This window comes from Podarcis muralis, chromosome 2 (genome assembly GCF_964188315.1).
Source record: "Podarcis muralis chromosome 2, rPodMur119.hap1.1, whole genome shotgun sequence".
NCBI lineage: Eukaryota > Metazoa > Chordata > Lepidosauria > Squamata > Lacertidae > Podarcis > Podarcis muralis.
Window position 1 is genome coordinate 49574603 of NC_135656.1, and position 21837 is coordinate 49596439.

General features: G+C 41.4%; 1 protein-coding gene across 9 annotated transcripts in view; it reads left to right on the forward strand.

Moving 5' to 3' along the window:
• Positions 1 to 21837, forward strand: part of KCNIP1 (potassium voltage-gated channel interacting protein 1) — a 477263-nt gene that overhangs the window by 447108 nt on the left and 8318 nt on the right. For all 9 annotated transcript variants that reach the window (XM_077924437.1, XM_077924438.1, XM_028717513.2 and 6 more), the window contains 6 exons: positions 6868 to 6992; positions 16042 to 16111; positions 16863 to 16933; positions 17766 to 17873; positions 20078 to 20182; positions 20398 to 20460. In XM_077924437.1, the coding sequence (XP_077780563.1) occupies positions 6891 to 6992; positions 16042 to 16111; positions 16863 to 16933; positions 17766 to 17873; positions 20078 to 20182; positions 20398 to 20460 (519 nt within the window). In that variant the 5' untranslated portion in view covers positions 6868 to 6890. The remainder of the gene's footprint in view (positions 1 to 6867; positions 6993 to 16041; positions 16112 to 16862; positions 16934 to 17765; positions 17874 to 20077; positions 20183 to 20397; positions 20461 to 21837) is intronic.

Here is a 21837-nt window from a genome sequence, read left to right on the forward strand (position 1 = left end):
ATCATGGCATGATCTCAGGGCAAACAAGATTTTGCACAGTAGGGAGAGAGGTGGCAAGAAAGCCATACTGGGATTGTGCAGAGAATAGTCATAGGTAAGCAGGGAAGGTTTTACCCCAGAAGTTATAAAGGATTTCCATTATACATTTGCTTTAATCAGAATCTGCTTACATGCTAGCAACCTCTCCTTGTTATTCTTATATGCTAAGAATCTTTATTTTGTCTTTCAGTAAATGTTTTTTTCCCCTTGATTCCTTTAAACTGTGTTGACTTCATTTATAATTCACCCATGTCTTCAGCCAAAGCCCATGCTACTTTGAGGTGCTTTTGGGAAGCTACAATGAACGTTTTAGGGTGATTGGATATCTTTTAAAATCCTGTCAGTTTGGACAAGGCCATGATGCAGATAGGTTCAAGAACCTTGCCCACATCTTCAGGCTACAATAAGTGAAAAGCAACCAAGCAACTGCAATACAAGGTCTCATAGCACAGCCCTGAAGACAACCTGGGATCTAAGTCAATGGAAATGAGAGCGATTTTATTCACAAATAAACATGTTACAATGGGCCATTGAGTATTCTGCTCTAAATGACCACTGCAGTAAGAAGGAATGCTTTGCCACTATAGACTTTGCCAGTCTAAAATAAACACAGACTGATGCTTATTTGGATTTGTCCAAAACTTTCCACTACTTATGTTATAACTATTGTACTTTTGCTGGTTTATTGCCTGGAGCTACCTTTTATACCATGGAGCAGTGTCATCTATTTTCAGTTGGAGAGGACATCTCAGAGTTATATCACCCAGTCAAGCTACCACCCTGTTCCAGACTTCAACAACATGAACAAAAATCCCAACAGCAGTCTGAAAACCAAGTGGATTCATCAGCCACTGGGGACAAACATTTCAAATACTCCTACTGTGGACTGGAAGCTGCTGAAATTACATTTATATCCTCATTTACAAGATTTTTACAGGAATTATTACCAATGATGCCATTGTTGGTGAACCAAGTCATCATCAATTCATGACAAGGCAGTTGCATTAATCTCCTCTGCTCCCAGGAAAATTATATCAAAAATTCAAATAAATTTGCAGTTGAGAGTGTGCAGCACATGACAGTTCAGCAATGTGCTGGGATTTGGGCAGTCCCAAAAACCTGAGCATCATTGGCAAGAGTGGCCTCAGTATGGATTTTGAAGTTATCTGAGACCAGTGTTTTGGATAATCTCAATACTGGATCAGAGACCACCTACAGGCCAGTGAGATTCTACCAGGAAACAAGGAGGGCACTATGAAAGCAAAATCCCCTAACCTAGAGTCCGGAAACAATGTGATTTGGTGGATGGGAAACCTGTGTAGCCAAGTGACTTCATTCACCCTGTTGCCCATCAGTTTTTCCAATAATGCTGTGCCAGGAAACTGGTCAGACATAACTGGGACAAGGTCACATCCAATCAACCTCATCCGGCTAGTTCTTCCTAATTGAAAGAGAGTATCATGCAACATTACAACATTGAACCAGGTTACCACAAACCATTATAGAGTGATTGTGTGTGCGTTTTAATACAAGATTAAATATTGAATCAATAAAAACAAAAAATAAGCATTAATCAGTAACACTTTTAAGAGATGATAGTTGATGAAACACACCCCACGTTACTTTGACTAGAGAGGACCTGGGTCAGGAGATAATCCTTAATTGCTTTCACCCTGTTCTCCTTCCTGGACCAGTAGCTAACTAATCCCCTTAATCAACATAGGTCTCTCTCTTCCCACCACCTCAGATGCAACTACTGCCAAATCTACTAAGGTTACAAAGAGGACCTCCTTCAAAGAGAAGCCAACTTTCCACAATTCCTATTATGAGATAACACATAACTTTCAACCATTACTAGCCCCTTCTCTCCAAAGCCAAGGTCACCTTGCATTGCATCCCTAAGCAAAACTGCAGCTCTCACTAGAGGAACAGCTGAGGATGAGCGTAGGGTAGGAATGAGAAACTGCCTTTTCAGCCATCATCACAGCAGTTGAAGCTGGAAATATCCAAACTACAGGTTGGCTGAACACAGGAGAACTAGATGACTTTTGCTCTCCTCTCTTGTCTGTATTCCAATATGCCTGTGCCGGACCACATCAGTGAAATGAATTTCTTTTATTAGGAACTAGTTTTGAAGACTGATCTGGAAGTGGTAAGTAACTTCTTTACAGCAGCAAAGATTTGTAGTTCGAGTAGGTAGAAAAAGGCTGATACTTTTCCCTTTCATTGGTATTTCTAATTAAGGCACATTATTGTTATGTCAAAATCACCATATTCCATTTAAAGAATTATAATGATGCAGATACAGTGGTAACTCTGGTTATGAACACTTCTGGTTATGCACGCTTCAGGTTAAGAGCTCCACTAACCTGGAAGTAGCTGCTCCTGGTTGCAGACTTTGCCCTGGGATGCACGTGGAAATCGCGCACCAGTGGCCCCATTAGCAAAAGCCCACCTCAGGATAAGAACGGTTGCAGCTTAAGAACGGACCACCGGAATGAATTAAGTTCGTAACTAGAGGTACCACTGTACTGATACCTGAATGGAGAAATGCTTTTGGTTTGTTGAAGTCCTGAATGACAATTTTCAACATTCTGTTTACCTGTTTCCCTCCACACCACTACCCCGTAATATGAAGGCTATTGATTGTGGCTTGGATCTGGAGAACTGTTGGAAGAAGGAGGTTGCCAGTAGGTGGCTTTCCCACACACCCTTCTTCAGCAACTTTTCACCTCCCCCACAAGACAATGGATTTGCAGAATCCATCGAAATGAGGTGGACACAGGGGGCTGAGGGAAATTTTTGGCAATTACCCACCTCCACCTCATTCATCAGGATCCCCCAACACTCAGGAGAGTTGTGTTTTTTTTTTCTTCAGACAGTTTGGAGGGTTACCCAGGGGAGGAGAGAGTATGGGAAAGTCACCTTCCCCCCCTCCCCTTATGCTGGTGCTTCTTTGGATCCAAGCCAGAATGTTTTCTTACTCTATTGTGTAATTTAAAAGGAAAGAGGCACCGACTGAATGGCTATGGTGTCTATGATAACTGCTTCAAGAGAAGGCCTTGATGCCCACAGAATATGCTTTATTGCAAATTAGAATAGCTGGAAGTAACCAGATAAAATTATGTAGAGTCAATTAAGACTTGATTGGGTGCAGGAGGGATTAAAGGGCAGGGAAGCTAGTGTTAATGAAAGCCACTAAAGGGAACAAGAAAGACTTTAATGGCTGTCTCAGGAGTGGACAAGCAAGTATTAAATGAGAGACACTTGAGAGTGTGAAATATCTGAACTACATACTTGTAAAAGATCTAAGTGCAATTAGAAGGAGACAAAAGCTTTGATGGTTTTGCTGATGAGATACAGAAGGTGTGAACATGCTATAAATGTGAATAAATCAGCAAATACAGCCGATGTTCAGGGTGGATATCTCCTAATGTATTTTCAGTAATAGCCCCTGCCATAATGTGATCCCAGCCTAAACATATAAGTAGGGGTACATTATTGTCACCAAAAATAAGGTAACCATATAATGTCTCACATGTCTCTGTGCAAGCGGGGGGGGGGGGGCAACTAGGGAGTGGTAGGGTTGGCCCCCACCAAGGGTGCAGGGCCAAAGGTGCAGGCCCTGGCTCTGCTTTCTTGAGAAAGCAGCACTGACTCTACAGGCAAGTCACTGAGAATGCAGTCTATAATGAATGAGAGTGACTCAAATGCCCGATGCATTGTGCTCAGGCCTAAAGCTGCAATGCCTGTGCTGATGAAGGACTATGAACTTATGGGCCATGCCGCATCTATACAGCCACACCTAGAATGAACTAGAAGAACATTACGGTTAGGTACCAACAACTGCTGTGTGTTATGCCACCTACATGGCGTTATATATCCTGTAGCCTAAGTCACCAGCATTGCCTCTTGTGCACTACTTGTGTGACTCCTGTGAATTATAGGGCTGCGTATAATGGAAAATGTGTTCTGAATATGGTAGCACCCTCTTTTTCACTTCCCTTGGACTTCTGGCTCCATGCTTCATCTAGGAAATCAGAACTGACCTATGCACAGTTCCCTTCTGCAGAATTTCAGCCAAAATCTAATTTCAATTAAATCAACAGGGAGAACAAAGCCATCAAACCTTTTTGCTTGTTTTACTTCATTGGTTTTGCTTCTTTCTCTACTGGAAAAGTAGGCTTGTTAACATTTGGTAGCCGGCAAGCAGTCAGGTAACTTGTGGGTGGACTCCGACTAAGGGCTTATCCACATTTATGGGTGGAACAACTTCCGCACCAGCAACAGAACTTCCCCGTCATCTCATCTGCCAATGCACCATTTACACTACCCCCAAATCTGCTCCGAAGCATTTGGATAACCCCCCCAGAACATAGAATGGATGGGGGGCGTTACAAGGGGGGGGGGGAGGGAAAGTTTTGCTGTGACTTAGTTGGATACAACTCATTGTGTCTAGTCGGAATTATGTTACTGTAACACACCCACCCCAACTGCAGGAGCAGTGTCTCCCAAACACATTTATGCATTCTGACCATTGCCAGTGCTGGTAAAACACTCATGAGCACAGCTCCAATATATGGAGCAGAACAAACAGCCACTGCACCCACTGTGTTTTGTTACAGACTCAAAGGGGAACATTCTGCTACATGTTACTTGGGCGACAGAGGGCAGGAACCAATGCATAAGCACTAGCACAACACTCTAGTAGCCCTACTCTATCTTCCTTTCCTCCCTCTCACAACCAGCTATTGTGTTCAGGGAAAATGTGTTCCCACTGGTGACTATTGTTCATTATTCTTTATGAGGTCCATCTGCCTCAATATCTGCAGGTTAATTATCCACATGGGGTAAATCCAACCTCATGACTGGTAGGAGTAACCAGGATGTTTGTTGCTGTTCCTCTTTGGGGTCGTAACCTACTTTTCCAGGCAGGTTCCTGCGCCCTTGACAACTGAACAGCCATACTGCTAGACAAGAGGTGACGATGTTCCTAACTTTGAGTTGGAGCCACGAGGGACATTGCACCTGTGGAACATTTTTGCTAACTGTTGAGCCACTCCCTAAGGCTGGATTGACTACCTGTAAACCCCGCATCTGTGTCTCTCCCCTTCTGGAATTTCCTACATCCAGACACAGCTAAATAAAGGCAATGGGGTTTTGATATGTGTTGTTTCTTTGTCGCTAAAGAATTGTAGGGAGGGAATCTCTTCTGCCCCCAGCCAACATGATATGATTTTGTTTCAGGACAGGACAAAGGGAAATGGGCAGGGAATTTGATAGGTGCTTATTGGGGACTTGGGACAAATGGTCATTTTTTAGCAATGATTTGTCAGTTTTAAAGAATGGCTTGCTTTTTGCCTGTTGCATTTGTTTCCCTCCATTTTCACCAAGAACAGAAAGGAATCCTCTAAATTTCTTTGGCTCACTTTCTTCTAATGGCACAGCAGGCTATGTCAAAAACCCCAGGGGCGCACATGCAATTTCCCCCTGTCTTATTCCTTTCCTCCCTCTTCTTCATAGCCAATATTTCTAGTGGGACACTATTAAATATGAAAATGTTAGAAGGAGAGCAAATGGGATGATTAAAAACAACTGTTCTAGCTCTGAGGAATACCTACACACCAATTTACCTTGGCAGCAAGAAGAACTGCTGTAGCTGGCAAGAGAAGCAGGGTGAAGTAATTCTGTGTGTGCGCGCGTGCGTGGGAGAGAGGGAGATCTGGGGTTTTACAGTGAAAATAGGCTTGGAGAACTAAACGTGCATGGTCAAAGCAAGGGTCAAGAACCTGTGCCCCCCTCAGATGTTGCTGGATTACATCATCCATGATTATTGATTATCAACCCAAGCCATGTTATTAACTGGCTGGAGTTGATGGAAACAAACTCACTGAGCCGGCAGAGGGTGCAAGGTCAGAATCACCATTCAAAACTACACACATACAAATATTTAGTAATAGACACAAGTACAATGACCCCTGGTCATTATAATAATAAAAAGTTGGCAAATAGTGCTTGGAAGGCAGACTTTTTGGTATAGCAGTGTTCTTGTGTTTCATGTACCGTTCACATCAGTGAAAATATATTTTGCACAGCGTACACTACCCCACTCCATTACTTCCTTGCTGCTTCTGTAAGCTGAAAAATATGTATGTACTTTAGACAGGAACTCGGGTGAATCTCCACTGATCTTCCGATGACATCATGTTGGCTGTGTCTTCAACCTTTTAAATTCTTTTGTTGCACAACAAAAGAAAAAGAGTATTTTCCATTCCTGCTCGGTGTAGGCATTGTTCACCCTGATCCTAAACATATTACTTAGAAGCAAGTTGCATCAGTTTCAGTGGTATATACTACCATGAAGGTATGCTTGGGATCACAGCTTTTGTCTACTATGTTTAAGCATGTCTGGTTTCATGTTACACCTATTGCACTTTGTGATATCACAATTGTTCTAAAATATTACTGCATGCTGTGGAATATTTTCAACTCTGTGTATTGAGGGAAACTATTTTGTCGACAAATTGGAAGCATCTTAAGGTATTATAAAATATCTTTAATGTGTCGGATTGTAACTACTTAAGGTTTTTAACTTTTGAGTACAGTAATAAGTTGTAAAAATACAGGTGAACTTAAAGAGAAATGTGAGGTATGGCTTCTGTCAGTTTTGATTTCATTTCTGATGAAACTGGATGAATACGACACTATATTTTATTATTAGTGTTTCATATTATTTTCAAGATTAATTAGTATTACATTTAACTCCTTCCATCACATATTGAAATCCAAGAGTAGTGCCTGAAATAAAGCTTTCTGTCTTTGTTTTAGATAAAGTTGAAGATGAATTGGAAATGACCACAGTATGTTACCGGCCAGAAGGACTAGAACAACTTGAGGCACAAACCAATTTCACAAAGAAGGAACTTCAAGTGCTTTACAGAGGATTCAAAAACGTAAGAATGCGAAAGCACTGATAGTGAAATGATCAGCACTTGAGAATATATACATATATTTTGCCTTGGTTACATGAATACTGCATACACATTAATGTGCTTTAGAGCAGGAATAATAATTTTCTAATGTTTTTCATGACATTATTATTACAGTGGTACCTCGGGTTAAGAACTTAATTTGTTCTGGAGGTCTGTTCTTAACCTGAAACTGTTCTTAACCTGAAGCACCACTTTAGCTAATGGGGCCTCCCGCTGCCTCTGTGCCGCCGCTTCACGATTTCTGTTCTCATCCTGAAGCAAAGTTCTTAACCCGACTGCAGTGGTACCTCGGGTTACATACGCTTCAGGTTACATACGCTTCAGGTTACAGACTCTGCTAACCCAGAAATATTACCTCAGGTTAAGAACTTTGCTTCAGGATGAGAACAGAAATCGTGCTCTGGCGGCGCAGCAGCAGCAGGAGGCCCCATTAGCTAAAGTGGTGCTTCAGGTTAAGAACAGTTTCAGGTTAAGTACGGACCTCTGGAATGAATTAAGTACTTAACCCAAGGTACCACTGTACCACCCTTTATCCAAGAATCACAGCACAGTTTAGAGTATAAAAACACAAAATAGATAATTACTCACAAATTAGTTAGCAAATTTTGTCTCTGGCTTCACTTTCCTAATGGCTCAGTTTATAGTTCCAAACTTCTTTTATTTCTTAATGTTCTCACAGTTAATTTTGACTAATTAAAATCTTTGTCAATATTAAATATATTGGATTGGACATCTAGGTAATGTTCCTCCCCCCCTTGATTTAAGAAGTAGGAGCTGCATATTCTATACAGATTGTTTAGGTCTATGCCCAACTTTCAAAAGTGCTAAGAGTTTTGCTATACGGGTTGTGAGTTTGCAGCAGCCAGCCAGAAAACCACCTCTTCCAAGCTGCTATTTGTATTGGGTGCAGGAGTAATAGCAGTTTGGGGGCAGAGGCAATTTTCACTGGGACCAGAGAAGGAAAGGATTAAACCTCTATCCCGCAATACTGCAGCCTCTTGGACCCATGCTTTCTAGGCAGGGGACAAACAAGTGAAGTGTGAATGAGCCCTAAGACATTCTCAGAGGGAATAAATTAAAACAATGGACTTAATGTAATTAAGCCCATTATTTTCCCTGGATCTATTCTGAGTATGACTTGTCCTGGCTCGCCCCTCCAAGGAAGGCACATGTCTAATAGTTAACTCTTTATCAACAAAATAAGCACTTACAGAAACTCTCACAGTGTTCTGGGTACGCACATGCTTCTAGCCTCTAGGCAGCTGTCCACAGGTCTGGGCCCTACAGAGCAATTGCAGCAACAGTGGGACCATGAGCTTATACAGCAAATGACTGATTTACATAAAATCTTGCATGCATGCACACGACACCAAATCTGGAAGTTGTTTTTTTAAAAAAAATGTCACTAAAAGGGCAGAACAGGTACAGGACAGAACACTTTCTGCGGGCCCACACAGACATGCACGGAAGCCTGGAATGCAACCCCTGTGCAAACAGAGGATTGCTTGTATGCCCTCCTGTGACGGATTGCATGCATGCAATCTAGGACTTCTCCTGCATGGAAGTTGTTGCTGCTCTTCCCTCATCAAGTTCCTCCTGGTTCTAGGAGATAGTGGGACAGGGGATGCAGGGATTCACCAGTCCCCCTCACCTGATCAGCCTCTTCCTACACCAGCCCCCCTGTCCATACCTGAAAGCTCTACCCCTTCTTCTTCCCCCTGCCCTGGCTCCTGCTTCATGGGTGGCACTGGACCCCATAAATCCCTGTCCCCCTCTCCAGCTCCCTTGCCTCCAACACACACTCATCCGAGCCCTGTCAGTCTCGGACATTTCCATCTAATCACATATCTGCCTTAGCACAGAACTCTTGAGAACTGAACTGTCGGAAATGAATTAATATAACCAGAGACTGAAAACAAAAGACCAGCTCTTTTATATACCACTTTTATTTGATGAGAAGTAGATTGAGTTGAGGTCATCATGTGACTGATTTACATATCCAGATCCTGATTTTTCTTGCAGTAAGGATTTGTTTTGCCATGCTTCATTTTCCAAAGCTTTCCAGTGGCAAGGTAGATCCAGATCTTAATACATGGTAAACCAATAACATACCCACTCCCACCAAAGTAGTAATTCAAATAATATAAACCTCAAATTTGTTACCAAAATGATTTGATTGCTGGAGCAAAAATGGACACTGATAAAATTGATATTTTTTGAGAATACATTTCTCTCTAGTTTTTATGTCACATACAGTGCCTCTTCTCTTTGCGTCTTGCTGCAAAATTAACAATCTGATTGAAAGGGTCATGTACTGCAGGAATTATTACTGGGCCTGTTATCTTTAATAGGTCAACAGCATTCATATATGAAAAGATCAGAGTACATTAATAGATATCTCTTTGAGAGATGGAAGTCCCTTTAAAATGCTCTATTGTGTACCTTTCCACTATTGAATTGCTGAATTGAATTCAAGGCCATGGGACTTAAATGATACATGCCCTGTGCAATGCCTCTAACTTTGGATAAGCTAAATCAGTCATCTGACATGGGGCTGGAGGGACACAAAGCATACAAGCAAAGGAAAACCTAAAACCCTATACTTCCTTTAATTAAAAAGAAAGATCAGAAAAACTTCACAGTATCTGCCATTTATTCAACACTCAATACCCTCCTAGCCATAAAGCTTAGTGACTGACCTCTTGTCTCACAAACTACTGTTGTGAATAAAAAATGAGAAGGTGATGAGGCATCGTGTATGCCCCTTGAGCTCCTTGGGAATAAGGTGGGATATATATATGGCAAAGTCAAATAAGCAAATCAAGACACGTGTAGGTGGTGCTTCAAGCAGCTCATGGTCTTAGTTTTGGCAGGAAAGGAAAGGGAGAGAAAATTGTAATAAGTGAAGGGGTAGATATATACCTAGTTTGACTTTTTATCATGTAGCAGAACGCTGCTAAAAAAAAATGGTGTGCACTTTAATGGAGATCTGCAGACTAGCCAAGAAAGCCATGCAGTGTAATTGTGCTTTGTTTTGTTTTAAAATTCATGGTCTGTGTGGGACCAGCCAAGGGCCACATAGTCAAAAACAGTTCATTCAAGGAAAACACTGATTGCTGAGGCCAGAGAACAGGCTCCACTCCAAAAATCAAAATTGGTGAAAGAGAGAATAAGCACATTAAGAGGAGAGTATGCAAGTCTTTCATTTTTTTATTCTCTTGCAATACAGTTTCTTGATAAAGGGTTACACACAGGGTTATCAGCATCTGGGACAGGGTGTCAAACCAATAATGACTAAGACAAAACAAACCCTTGGTCTGGTTTTTCAAAAAATGCCAATACATAGTTTAAAAAAAACTAAGACTTGTGAGCAAATAACAAACCATAGCTTTTGGTCATGGTTGGTAGCAAATAAAGCATAATTACGTTCTAGGCAGGGCTCACACATAGTGCTAAACTAAAGTTAATAAACCTTAGTTTAATAAACCATGATTTTGCATTGTGTGCGAACCAGGCCACTTCTTCCTCCACACTTCTCATGTCGATCCCTTGTGCAAAGTGCATGAACAACAAAGAATGGCAATTTCCAAGTAAATACTACTGTGTTTGAAGCAGGCATAGGTAAGAGTGAATTGGTAAGCGGAACTGGCTTCAAGTTGTTGAGTCCATTGAAATAAATGGGAGGTATCCAGTAGCCATTAGTTATTTCACAATAAAAGGCAAAATAAATAGGGGCATGTTTTCATTATAAGCTTTGATATCCCAATTCTGTGAATGTTTAAACTATGGAATGATGGAAGAGTACTGGAACACCCTAATTATTTTGTGTGTATACACTTTTTAAAAAAGTTATATTAATGCATTGTGTGTTAACCAGACAGAAGATTAATCAAAGTCTTCATAAGCAAGTCTTAAATAGCTATGCAGCCTCCAGTAGAAATCAAACTAAGGGGCATACCTGCTTCGTTTCACAAGAAATAAGCCTGGCAAGTCAGCCATATTAAGTTATTCTCCCCTACTAATGAGGTCTCTTGAGCATTATTGGGTCTTATGAAACAAAATTGTGATCATTTTAGGTACAAATGGATTGGAATTAGCAGATGCATCTGAAAGCAGTCCAGTCACAGAAAGCTGAAACTAGATGATCAATGGCCAGATTGCCTTTTTATACTGTTCCAGAAGGTTTTGTTCAAAATATTGCCAGAGATCATAATGAACTATAAAAAATGATTTTAAAAATGATGTAGGGAGAACATCAAACATTTTAGTCGTGCATGCATGACAGTGATACTATCATATCAGGAATGTTCTGGACTATGGGATAAATTCTTTTTTTAAAAAAATAATAATTTTTATTAACCGACCAATCAAATCAAATCAAATCACATCACATAAATTCCGAATTACAAAGCCGAATTTTAATTTTTTGTTGAGGGGACCCATATTTCAAGATCCGAAGGGGGATTCCGATCATCTTCTTGCTACTGCGTTCATATCCAAATCAGTCCAAATAAAGTTCATAATTCTATCCAGTCTTATCTTGCTGTTTCCACATCTCATCTTGTTCGTATATTTTTTCTTTTTTCTTTAAGATCTCTTCTGATAATCTCCTTAAGCAGAAAAACACCAATTATATCCTGTGTGGATTTTTCCGTTCGTCCAATCCTCATATCAAGATGGTTTCCATATATCATCACTTTCATAAATAACATCGCTCTTTCCATCATTAATCTCAAGATCTGTCATTCTTAAGTCCCACTAAGGAGTCTCACCCACAATATAAAAACAGCTCTTTTCCTCCTCCCAGACTCAAGTCCTCCGACAGAGCTTGCCAATATGGCGACGGTATTTTTAACAGCGTCATTCCAGAGCTCTTAAACCTTCTACGCTCTTCTTAAAACATGCTTTGGTTAGAAAATTTATCTCCACACAGTCGTAAATCCACAGCTTAAGTCATTAAAACGGCATTTCTGACTTGTGAGGGGGGGGGGATTCTTGTTTAATCACATAGAGGAAAGAAAGGAAAGTTTTTTCCCCCTCCCCCATCCAGTCCCTTTGTTTATCAGAGAACTCTTCAGTTAGCAGTCTTTACTCCCCCTCCTTCCTTGAAATATGTGCATTCGCTTCTTCCTAATTGCTCCTTTTGAAGTTCTTGCAGCTAGCGGCACGGATCAGAGACAGCATCCAGGAGCACCGAGATCCACAGGAGGGCATTCTGCCTAGTGCCCCCATCCCCACAAATTCGGGGGTGGTATAGGGCACAGCAGGCAAGGGCAGCCCCCCCCCCAATCTTGGGGGGGTAGGGAGGCTATTTACTCCCATCACAGCCTCCTAATTACCCCCTGTGGGTCGGAGAGATGTTATTGTCAGCCATCTTCCGATGCGCCCCTAGTGGCCCCCCGGACTATGGGATAAATTCAATGTAGTGCTATGGCAATTTTTAGCTTGCGATATGGAACAATACCACCTCTCCTCTTTCTGGGGAATCTCCTGACACAACCACCCCCAGTCAATTTTGGGTGCTGCTGCTGCTGCTGGGAGCAGATAGAAGAAAGCCCTGTTGCACTAGCAGAAGTTCTTTCATGGGCTTCTGCTAGTGGGGCTAGTTAGTTGAAACCTGTCCTACATTTCCAACGTCCCTGGCCTTTGTCCAGGTGGCCTGGGGCTGATGGAAGTACAAGTCCAAAACGTGTGGAGGGTGCTACATTGGCTACCCCTGCAGTAGGGCAGTGTTTCCCAAACTTTTTTGGGCAACGGCACACCTGTTTACTGAAAAAAAATCTCGCGGCACACCACCATTAAAGCCCCGCCCCGTGACGTCAGCGCGCAGCGTCACGCCGGGAGGGACGCACGAAAGCTATCCTATGTAAATACGGATTTAGCCTCGGTTTGCTCTGGCTTTGAAGCTAAAGGTTAAAGGGGGGGGGGGCAGAGAGACGTGTAGACCCGTTTGCTTAGAAGTAGGTCCCCAGTGTTTCCCCATGGGGTCCCAAGGAAGAGCGGCGCCACCCGATTGGATTTCCTAAACTCCCGCCCTGAGCGCTGGAGTTCCGCGTAACCCAAATTAAACCCGGTTGCTTACACTCTGTCCAGGAGGACACACAATCCCCGCTTGACGGATGGGTCTGTTCCAAGGCTGGCTCCGCTGGCAAAGCCGGCTTGCTGGACGCCTCTTGGCAGGGAGAGAAGCGGACGGACGAGTTTTAAGAGGCTCTCCGTCGCTCCAGAAGAAGGCAGGGCGAAGATTTCAAGGGGCATCGCTCCGGCTGCTCCCTCTCCCGGCGCGCAGGAGCGATGCCTCTCTCTGGCTCTCCCTCCGCGCAGGCTGAGGGAGGGAGGGAGGGGCGCGTGTGACCCGTCTCTGCTGGGAGACCAAACCCAGCGAGGCAGAGTCGCGCGGAGGCGCCCAGGCAGCGCTGCCGGCTGCGAGGAGGAGCGCCAGGCAGCAGCAGGAGGCGCGGCCTCTCCTCGCCGCCGCCGCCCCGCCTCTCGCCGCCGACTCGCCCGCCTCCCTCCAGGCATCTCGCGGCACACCCGCCGATGTCTCACGGCACACTCCTGTGCCGCGGAACACCGGTTGGGAAACACTGCAGTAGGGCATCTAGTGGCAAATATCCCTATAAAGTCTGCTGAACCAGCAAAATCTGGGAGGAGCCAGATCTCATTAATTTAATTAATCAATTAACCAGATCTAATTAATATTCTCGTAACAAGTGAGAATATTAATTAGAACATGGTAGAACAACTTCAAGCTGCAGACTGTGACAAGATAACAGATCAGCATCTATCTTTGTTCCATACACAGACACAGGGTTTCTGGGCTATCAATACAAAGGAAAGATGACTGGGTCACTTAGGCTGCAGCCCTATACTCACTTATCTAGGGCTGAGTCCGATTGAATTACTTCTGATTTTGCTATCAATACTGACATTCTTTTTTTCTGTATCTGAGGGAGAAACACATGGGACAGAGTTCCATAATTAACTGAAAGCTTGGGGGGGGGGCGTAGCCAGTGTGGAAGCCTCTATCCTTGTGGATGGGGGAGGTGTAAGTGACCCGATTCTGACCAGGCCTGCAATTGAGGCAAATGATTGTCTCCCTATCCATCATGCTAGATCAGGATCGGCCCCTGTGTTGTCCTTCTGTCAAACCTCTCCCTCCAACTCTGCATATATGGGTGGATCTATATGGCTAATATTGGGGTTTAATTTCACCCCAGATTCTGAATGGCTAAGTTCCTTTATTTTTATATGTTGGTTCAGTCTGTCTTGACATGGAGGATATTGGCCATAAAACCATAGGAAGCTTTTTCAGCTGATGATGAACCAGTGATGTCACAAAATAAATATTCTCTCCTGTTTCTGTTCTGAAAAGTATTTGTTGATTTATTCTGGTTAAGTGTGTCCTTAAGTCTCCCAGGAAAACCAATGGGACTTAATGGTGCTTAGCTTTAGTGGGATTGGGCTCATTGTCTGCTTGTTCAAAAGCCTCTCTTTCACTCCTCAGCACTTCGATTTTTACTATTGTTATTGTCAGCACTTGTGGTGCCTCCAAGTGAGGGATTAACTTTAATTCTCATTCATTCTTTTCATTCCCTTCTATTTAAGCATCTTTTGCCCTAAAGATATTTAAATATCTGAAAGATAAAATGCTGCTTTTGAATGCTGCTCCCTAGATATTCAGGCTTCCAAATGTTCCCTAGATATTCAGGCTTATAATAATAATAATAAAAGTTTTCTTTGACTGCATTAGAGCTCATCCACCTGGATGTAGTAGCAATGGAATAAGGATAGCATAAAAGAAATGCAAAGAGAAATGATAAACGAAAATATTCGGGTTTCATTGGCGGTACTGTTGGTTTGTGCAGGACTTTGGGGCAGAAGCCCAGGCCCCCTCAGCAGAATAAACAGAAGTGTAAGCAAGGCTGGCTTACCTCAGTTTAAAGTGCAGTACTATGCATTACCATCTAATGAGGTAGATCCTTGTAAGACCATTAAATCCACATCTAAAGTAACCTAACAATAACATTGAATCAGTGGTTAATTCTGGCACGTATATGTGGTACTTTATCCTGAGTCAGTGAGACTGATTGCATTGTGGCACTGAAAGCCCAGCCATACAGCATTCTCCCTAGCATTCCATCTAGAGAACTGAATAAACTGGGCCGTAGTTAATATTGGTACACCAATAAGAGAAGAAAAAGCAAGTCACTTTGCTAAATCAGACCAAGTCCTACCTAGTTCAGCATTTTGGTTCTAGCAGCAAGTACAAGAGCATAAAGATAACAGTAACCACCTGTTGATTGCACCCAGAATCCTGTTAACAGAGGCATGGAGGTAATTTGGGAGACATCAAAATGTACATTCCAGGAGTAGCCAATGTAATGCCCTCCAGATGTTGAACTGCAACTCCCATCATCCTTGACCATTTGCCATGCTGAAAGGAGTTGACGGGAGCTAACATAAGAATGTAAAAAAAAACTAATCTAGTCCACAGTCCTGTTCTCAGAGTTGTCTGACAATATCTGGAGAGAACTGCATTGGCTATCCCTGTTATAGCCAGACAGCCCAACTTGCCTTGATTCTTGTAGCTTTCATTTGATGGGAATCAAATGGAAGTTTGTTGCCTGAGGTGGGGAGGGGACAAACTCACAGCAGTCTCTACAATCTTGTGTTTCATGGGCAAATTAAATTTTTTCATCTTCTCCAGATGAAAATCTCCAGATATTTTCATCTTCTCCAGATATGTGCAGTAGAGTGAATTATGCAATGAACCCCCTTCCACTTATTTTTTTACTGTCTGGTAACCACAAAAGTCGTTGCTTATTGATAGAAGGCAGGGGACAGGACTGATTGAAAGTACCACAAGAGATTGCTTGGGTGCTAGCATACATCCTGTACAGAACGTGCGCAGAGGTACAGTATAAGGATATGAATGCTGTGTCTGGGAACAGGCAGAATTGCAAATGAAATCTTAACTGTTTTTTACTCATTTTTTTTTCTCCAACAGGAATGTCCTAGTGGAGCTGTTAATGAAGAGACGTTCAAACAGATCTATGCACAGTTTTTCCCACATGGGGGTGAGTGGAGAGCATTCCATCTATGAAGTGTAGCTCAAATTTCAGAAATGATGAGTCACACAAAAATGATGCACATCAGCTTAAGAAAACTGATCTCCCTATAGAGGGGTTGGAATGCAGGGCTGACAGGCACCTCCACTACATTAAAGTATGGAACCAAAACTGACTCCACACGTGATTTAAAAATGCCCATGATATGGTTGTTGTATAATTTTGAATATAATTTTGGATAATATCAGAATACTTGTGAGCATTGCATGTATGACTGCAGTTTGCATATGCTCATAAAAATAATTTAATTAGAATTAGAAGTGTCTATCTTGGTGATTTTTGGAGAGGATAGTTGTAAAGGGTTTGTGAATAGTTTTGTGAGCCTTGATTGGCTATGGTCAGCCATATGCATTGGGAACATTGTTCTCTCTCTCAAAATTGGCTTCATATTCTGTTTAGTGACTACAACATAAACAAAGAGCCAAATGGCTAGATATCTGATCTCTAACTGGCTGGGATTACTTGGGAAATCATGGAATAGCATGGGGGAAAAGGTAACAGAAGCAGCAGCAAAGGGAGAAGAGGCTGTGAACAGTAGTGAGCAGGTATGAGAAAGGTAGGATTTAAGAGGTTGGGTGTGTCCCCTCTCAAATCACTACTTTCAAGTTGAAAAATTAACCAGGAGAACATTCAGCTCAGCTGTACATATGCTTATTTAAATTTCTTTAACAATACATCCTCTTACTGTGTTTTATTTCAGATGCTAGTATGTATGCCCATTATCTCTTTAATGCATTTGATACAGCACAGAATGGATCTGTGAAATTTGAGGTAACGGAATAATAGTTTGTTCTGATTATTATTGTCTGTCATCTTACTGAACATCATAGTTTCCAAACATTTTCCTTTCCATGTCTCTGAAGAAAAGTGTTGTAGGCCTGGCAGCTTGTACTTAATGTAATCAACAGAAATTGATCCAGTACATGTTATCTTCTCATTCTTGATACAGCCCATCCCCATGCAAGCCCCATGGAAGTGAAAAGGTTGGCACCAAAGATATGGGGTAATGTGGTTAAAAGATGCTGGAAGCAAAATTTAGGTTGCTGGGTAGCATGTTGAAAGCCAGAACCTAGAAGGTAGCTTTCTCTATCACAAATTTGTAGTTTCAATGTGTTGATGAGTCAGTGTCAGGGAGCAGGTTTTGGATTTGTTAGGCACTGGGGGAAATCTGGGATAAGCTGGGCCTATGCAAAAAGGACAGACTCCACTTGAACCAGAATGAAACCAGACTGTTGGTGCTTAAAATAAAAAGATAGCAGGACAACTTTTAAACATATTGTTGGGGGAAAGCGGACAGGAGCTGAAAAGAGTCCACTTTGGAACAAAACTCTTCCCTGGAATGAAAATGAAGAAAAATGATTAAAATGTATGTGGCGGAGGTATGGAACTAGGCACTGAGACTTGGCTGGTAGGCAGAATCATCAGGTCACATCGCTGTATCCTTAGGATTAATGAAGGGATGGTTAATGGTGTAAATAAATGTTATTGCAGAGAAGGGAATGTTATAATAAGGCAACATATTATAAGAGACACACTTCTATACAGAGACTTGGAGAAAACTTTCTGCCCCAATTAAAATATATTTGTATTCTTCTGTCAAAAGGATTTTGTGATGGCACTATCCATTCTGTTGAGAGGAACAGTTCACGAAAAGCTACGATGGACATTTAATCTGTATGACATAAATAAAGATGGCTATATAAACAAGGAGGTGAGTCAGTGGCAGCTATTCAGCTTTTTAAAGGAAATGAAAATGGAGGGTTGGAAAATGCTGTTCAGCTGCTCATCTTAAAACATACGTATTTTTCGCTCTATAAGACGCACCAGACCACAAGACGCACCTAGTTTTTGGAGGAGGAAAACAAGAAAAAAAATATTCTGAATCTCAGAAGCCAGAACAGCAAGAGGGATCGCTGCGCAGTGAAAGCAGCAATTCCTCTTGGTGTTCTGGCTTCTGGGATAGCTGCGCAGCCTGCATTCGCTCCATAAGACGCACACACATTTCCCCTTACTTTTTAGGAGGGAAAAAGTGAGTCTTATAGAGCAAAAAATACGGTAATTCAACCTTGGCACGACAGACTGAAAACACCCCAGCCCAGGTTAGCATGTGCTGCCTATTCAACTATTGCTGGCTCTGAGCCAAAGCCAACTCACACTCATACATCTTATTTAAAGGAAAAAATAATTATGAGTTGGCTTTTGATACATGTTAAATAATAGGTATTTGCTATGAGTTTATTATTTTTTAAAAAATCTACCTGGACCCTCACCCTAGACCCCAGGAGTTACAACAAATTCAATTATAATATATAACTCTCTAGGTAAAACTGAAGCACTTTAATTTTGGTTGAATCTCAAAGAGAACATATCTATATGACATTAGCAAACTAACAGGAGGAATAAGAAAACAGGAAGTAATGCAATTGTTGGATATACCGTGCCAGAGACAAGACTTTGAGAGAACAAAATGTCTGACTTAGATCTCGCCAACCAGTTTCCTTGGAAGAAGATGAAAGCAGGGAACAAGTTCACAACACATTTGTGGCCACAGTAATAATGAGTCTCACAGATAAATTAACAGCACATGGAACACCATATGCCAACTTGGCCATTTTAGTCCTTAACGACTTCGCCGATTTCATGGCAACAACCTCCCTCAATATGTTCAACAAATTACATGAACTAATTATCTCTTTTGAGCCACAAGCTGTGCCAGGAAGTGTTTGTGTTTCTTTGAACAGTCTAAGGTTCATAAGGCTTGCTACATACATCAAAGAAGCCAGATACCTTAGTTGAATTTGATCATGGTGGTGAATGAGACATCAGCAATCGGCAAGAGCAGCCTAGAAAATTGTGTTTCGTTTACAAAATCAGTCAAAGCCAGACCCCTCTACTCAAATGCTAGTGTAGATTCTTGCATAATGTATGCCATATACTGCATTCAAATCAAACTATTCAAGAGATTATCTAGCCATCTCTATTTAAACAATAGAAACAAACAATTACAATCTGATTCAGGTAGGTAGCCGTGTTGGTCTGACGCAGTCAAAATAAAAAAATATAAAATGGTCCAGTAGCACCTTTTAGACCAACTAAGTTTATGAGGTGCTACTGGACCATTTTTTATTTTTTTATTTTTTTATTTCAATTACAATCGGATTCAAGTAGGTGCACAGTCATGGCCATCACAGTAGCCAATGGTAAAATGTGTGAAGATAATTTGGTAAATTAAGCCAGCTTGTCTTTAGTATTACATTAGAAAAGACTGGTGGAAAAGCACACTTTACAGTCAGTAAAAAGTAATGTGTGTATACAAGAAACTGCAGAGATAGATAGATGATAGAAGATAGATGATAGATAGATGATGATAGATAGATAGATAGATGATAGATAGATAGATAGATAGATAGATAGATAGATAGATAGATAAGCAGTCAGGGAGAGGGGTGTTCATTAGCCTAATTTCACTTTATACAGAGGTCCACAAATAGAAACTACTTTTTTAAAGCTATTGAAACTCTCAGATATATTCACCAGGTCTACCTTGATGTAGAAGCAGATGGCATTTGCAGAGCAAATTTGCTCCCAGGTTAATAATAATAATAATAATAATCCATAGAATGCATAGCTACCAAGCATAATTTTTTCCTTGAGGGTGATTAAGGAGTAAATGTGGAAAACTCTGTGTATTTTAGATTTCAAAATATGTTATAATCATAGGTATTTAGATCTAAAGCACAGCAACACTATTCCTTTGTGTGTGGGCTTTCAAAAAAAAACCACAGAATAAGGGTGATGTCCACAAACTAGCTGAATTCTCTTTGTTGAAGGTTAATACTAGAAATGTTAGTGAGTCAACTCATTGCCAGAGCCCTGTTTGATGTCTCCCTTGTGCTTTGATTGTCACAATTCCAGGAAATGATGGATATAGTAAAGGCAATTTATGATATGATGGGCAAATACACCTACCCAGTGCTGAAAGATGATGCTCCAAGGCAGCACGTAGAAGTTTTTTTTCAGGTAAATTTCCATTTGTTAGTGCACATATATCTCCCTTATGTTTGAACTCACATACCTACTATATTTTCAGTCATTTTGTGTCTGGGCAGTGGAATCTGTTTAAATCTGCAAAACCACATAGATGTATATGAATCCTATCAGTGCTATATTATACTGCACTTTGTAAATGCAGTAGTGCTATGAGCTCAAAGAGTTTGTATTTTTCTGTATTGCAGAAAATGGATAAAAATAAGGATGGTGTCGTTACTCTGGATGAGTTTATTGAGTCATGTCAGGAGGTAAGACTTCTTTTCATAGTAAAGCTAACCAAGAGATTGTCTCATGCCAGAAAGATCAGATTTCACTTCACCCAAAAGCTGAGAGCTCCAGGACATCGGGTTTCGATTGGGCCATTATGGCTGAACTTCCTTATGAAGTTCAGGATTCTTTGCTGCACTTCACCACTGGTAGAAAGAACAGGAAAGACACAGTGCACATATTGCATACAATGGGGCTGCACATACAGTTGCAGTTTGGAGGTAAAGGGATTGTGTACATGTGCACAGAGAACGCCATATATCTGTATTATCCGGATATGTCCAAGTCATGTTCTGAACTGTCTGTGCAACTGAGCAATCTTATGCCTACTTAGAAAAAGGTCTAGTGGGATTTATCCCCTTGTGGGTGTATTTATTATTTCACACTAAGAGTAGCAAGGCTCTCTTACTCATTCTATAGACCTTCACTTATTGCAAACATTCTCCATGTGTTATGATGATATACAGGTAGAGATTGAGATAGCTATAGCTATGTATTTACTAACCTAGAAGTGAGAAACAACTCCCCAAATTTCCATCTCTCTGCTCATCTCTCTGCTCAAATCACAATTTCCAGATGATTCCTGAGAGCAGTAGCTGCTGCATTTTAGTTTCTATATGAAGAAAAGACTGCAACCATGGCAAAACTAAAAGTTGGTGGAAGGTTCCAATGCAAAACAATGCATGATACCTTATACTCTCAAAAATGGAAATGGTGTGAGTGGAATTGCCTCAGCATTCCTGAGGGCTCATCCACAATTAGCCTGTCCCATGCCTAGAAAGCCCTAAGTGTAACCTGAAGCCTACACAACACTCATGAGATCCTAATCTAACTGAGTCTGTAACTGTTTCCTTTCAACAATCTATCTCAAGCATTTATGGCTTTTGACACCAGGCTTTACCCACCCTGCACTTCACTTAATTCTTTGCTCTGTGCAGTATTATGCAGAACCTGAAGGCTTGTTCACACACACTGTGACATTTTGATTAGTGCTAGAAAAGAGGTTGCTATGGATTTTGAACAGTTCTGTACGGAAGTTACTCATGCAAAGTACAGCAAATCAATCGGAACCCCAGTGTTTGACCCCAAAATGGTTTTAAAATAGGTATAAGTTGGAACTAGTGGCAGCTGCCTAGATATCTTCTGTACTGAAGATTGTATTTGTGCAAACTGGGGGGTGAACTAGAAAAAGTAGCTTATGTGGTTCTTATGTCTCTGAAATTTTGAAAATATAAGTATTTTTGTAAGCTCAAGATAAACGTGAAATAAATGAACACATGGCTTTAAGAAAGAGGATTAAAATTAGACATCTGGAATACCATCCAGCTCCTCTGAAACTAATTGACTTTAGTGGAATA